Source organism: Haliotis rubra, unplaced genomic scaffold, assembly GCF_003918875.1.
Source record: "Haliotis rubra isolate DU_JTF1 unplaced genomic scaffold, ASM391887v1 Scf781, whole genome shotgun sequence".
Lineage (NCBI taxonomy): Eukaryota > Metazoa > Mollusca > Gastropoda > Lepetellida > Haliotidae > Haliotis > Haliotis rubra.
Window position 1 is genome coordinate 33,877 of NW_025767503.1, and position 4,013 is coordinate 37,889.

The following is a 4,013-nucleotide window of genomic DNA, read 5'->3' on the forward strand; positions in this document are numbered from 1 at the left end:
ACACACTCATACCACCGCCATGCTCTCACTCCGTCTAATAGCGCGCAAGGTATCTCCCTTTTTCAAATGATACGATGGAAATAGTAAATAAATATATAAAATCAAGTATGGGTTATATATTTATTTTCTTACAACAACTGCGATACATGTGACCAAAAGGTATATGTATATACATATATATGTTGTGTTTTACAATGTAAAGTTATCAAAGGCTTCCCAAGACAAGGAATGCACACAGGCACAGCAAGTGGAGTCCTCTATTTACGGTGTTGACGATGGGAACGTCGTCGTGTACGTATCAGCTTAACGTCTGTCGTAAAGTGTGCTGATAGAGTATGTGATGTACTAACAGGAAACAAAATCTGTGCACTTAAAGATGTGATGTATCAACAGGATACAACCTTGTATGCTGAAAGTATTGTGTACAGTGAAGTACTGTACTAGAACCATTTACAGTTGGCGGTGAAGTGTATCAACATGAAATCCTTTAGAGTCTTATTTTAGTTTCTAATATAGGAGATAAGAATAATATGCTAACAGTAAAAGTGGGGTTTCTGATAAAAGTAAGCTCAGTAACAATATGTACACGGTCTCTGACATATATGTACGGTTTCGCTGCCGATCCGTTGCAGATTATTTTCTGTGACTGCCAACGTGCGAGACTTCCACCTTCTGTGACACGCCATACTTAAAACCGAGAGAGCCTCCGACTGGCCAAAACACCGCTCTGCCATCTGTGTGAACGCTGAGGGGGTCGCTGTCATTGTAAGAGTAGCCATATTCCTCAAACACATCCTTAACAATTTGTCCAATTAAATTCTCAACGGTCATCAAGAAAGCCCCAGTTTTCATGTTGCTGATTTTGATCTTGACACGACCGCTGAACACTACGAGTGCAGTAAATGAGCAGTTAAAGGTCTCTTGGTTGATTTGTAGCGTGGCAACTGTTCGAGACGACCGAGGAACCCGTATGAGGGAATTTGCACTCCACGTCATAGAGTGTTTTACTGAATTTTTGTTCTCAGTTTCCACGTCAACCTCGTTTCCAAAACCAGAAGTGACATTTGTAACTTCCGGTGGAACGGGAATGGTAATGCCATTCTTCACACCTCTGGTGAATCCGTTCGTCAAGGCTGTCGTTGAGGTTGCCTCTGTGGTCCGCTGAGTGGTGAAGTTGTGTTCCTGTGTTTCCATGGTGTTGTTGGTGTAGTCGGACTTGAACACCATCGTTGACTGGGATGGCGAAGGACCCTGTTTTTCCCCATAACAGACGTCTCTCGTTTCGAAGTGGACGCTGTCCCAGATGACCTTGAACCCAAGGTCTTTTTTGGTCATTGAGTCACTGGCCGTGCGTGAGTACTGTCTCCAAGCCCACTCCTTCAGTTCATTGTCCAGCTCTACAACTGGAGGTGGCTCCACTGATGGCTCGTCTGGGGTGGATTCGGATGCTCCCATTCTGTGTCTTCTATGGCTGAAAAAGGAAGAGAGTTGAAACAATCAAAACCTTGACCATAGAACCAATGTCTGTCAGTCGATGCTCTTCGTGAAATGTGGAATAACACGTCATGTTTAGGACTCAGATTTTAAGGAGTGAAAAATGAACAGCAACTTGAACAAATTAGTAGCACTCTGTACCTGGACACACAGACAACCCAAAACTTTACCGTTATGCGGATATTGGAGCTGTAACGTGTCGCAACAAAGGTCTAAATTGGGGATCGGGTGGTCACCCTGTTTTCATCACATTTGTTAACCTCCCTACTGCATCATCACCGAACTGAAACAGATTCCAATAATGTACAGCTTCATCTGCCACTTAAAGAATACACACTCACCTCTTCCCGCACACACACACGCACACACACACACACACACACTCACCTCTTCCCGCACACACACACACACACACACACACACTCACCTCTTCCCGCACACACACACGCACACACACACACACGCACACACCTTTTCCCCTTTTGATATACCAGCATGAAACTACAGTGTTTTGGTTCGACGTTGACAGTGTTGACAGACTGTAACTACCGTCGGCATTAATTGGAAAAGTATCGCATCACTTTGGCTGACACAAACACCACGTCCGTCTATTCGTGAGAACACGGTGTTCGGCGTGCCAGGCTGACACTTTACCCACTGGGCTATTGGACCGTTCTCAATACTTGTGGCTTGCACAAACAATGGACGACGTGTGTCATTTATGCAGTAATGAGTAGATTTCCATTCTGTAAATACTGACTTTAGTCAAGGTATTTGTGGCGCTGTTGGTTTCAGTGAAAATATATGGCGCATAAGCTTTGTGGCTCTTGCCCTAGAAAATATGAAATTACGAAATAGAACAGAATTCTACTTACATCGGTATGCGTCTCACTCAAGGTCGCTCTGTGTGAAAAGTGATATTAGTTGAACATACCTACATCACTTATAGCAGATTACGTGCTGAGGGTTAATCCCAGTATCTATTTATAGCCGTGACCACGTAACACGTGTCGCTATTTTTTACTTTCAATACAATAAATGGATAAACAGATTGAAGAATAATTACATCATGGCGACAAGTGACTGTGCACGTGTGTTCACTCGGTTAAGACTGTAGATGAAAGTGCCGCCGAAACGGCCTAGTGATTGGCATGTTTCCTAGTTACTGTTCCTAGTTACTGTTTTGTGTGTGTTCATCTGCATCTGCAGGATACTAGAACACCCCATGTGGATATGTATTCGTATGTTTAAAGCTGCATTCTTGAACAGATCTTACAGACAAATCCTTATAGATCAAAACAATGCCCACTCACTCGGTATAAACATCATTGACAACACACATACCGCACACTGACAACACCCACACCACACTGACCACACCACACACACCCCACACTGTGCACACCACACACAGTCACACTTACCACACCAAACACACTCCACACTGACCACACCCACCCACCCCACACTGACCACACACCACACTGACCACACACACCCCACACTGGTCACACACACACCACACTGGTCACACACACCACACTGACCACACACATCACACACCACACACTGGTCACACACACACCACAATGACCACATACACACACACTGACCACACACAAACCCCACACTGAGAACAAACATCTCCACACTGACCACACACACCCCCCCCCACACTGAATACATACACCAAACACACTGACCACACACACACACACACCACATTGACCGCTTACAAACCCTACACTGACCACACAAAAACCCCACACTGATCACACACACCGCACACTGACCACACACACACCACACACTGAATACATACACCAAACACACTGGCCACACAACACACCACACTGACAACATACACACACATTGACCACACACAACACACTTACCACATACACACACACTAACCATACACAAAAACCACTGACCACACACAAACACCACACTGATCACACACACCACACTGACCACACCCACCAACCCAACACTGACAACACACACCCACACCACACTGACCCCCACCCCACACCACACCACACTGACCCCCCCACCCCACACCACACTGACCCCAACCCCATCCCCAAACTGACTACATACACACACACACAAACCACGCTGACCACACACACCCCACACTGTTCACACACCCCCACACTGGTCACACACCACACTGACAACATACACACACTGACCACACACACACACACACACCACACCACACTGAATACATACACCAAACACACTGACTACACACACACACACACCACATTGACTGCTTACAAACCCCACGCTGACCACACGCAAACCCCACACTGGTCACACACACCGCACACTGACCACACATACATCCCCACACTGACCACACACACACACCATATTGAATACATACACCAAACACACTGACCACACGCACACACCACACTTACCATACCCACCACACTGACCACACACACACCACTAACCACACACACACCACACTGACACACGCCACTGACCACACACAAACCCCACAC

General features: G+C 46.1%; 1 protein-coding gene across 1 annotated transcript; it reads right to left on the reverse strand.

The window, feature by feature from the left end:
- Positions 1-232: 232 nt before the first annotated feature.
- On the reverse strand, positions 233-1,654 carry LOC124260933. The gene is made up of 2 exons (XM_046695260.1): positions 1,636-1,654; positions 233-1,471 (listed from the first exon to the last, which is right to left on the reverse strand). Exon 2 carries the CDS (start codon positions 1,453-1,455, stop codon positions 634-636), a length of 822 nt encoding a protein of 273 aa, XP_046551216.1. The 5' UTR covers positions 1,456-1,471; positions 1,636-1,654; the 3' UTR covers positions 233-633.
- Positions 1,655-4,013: the final 2,359 nt, after the last annotated feature.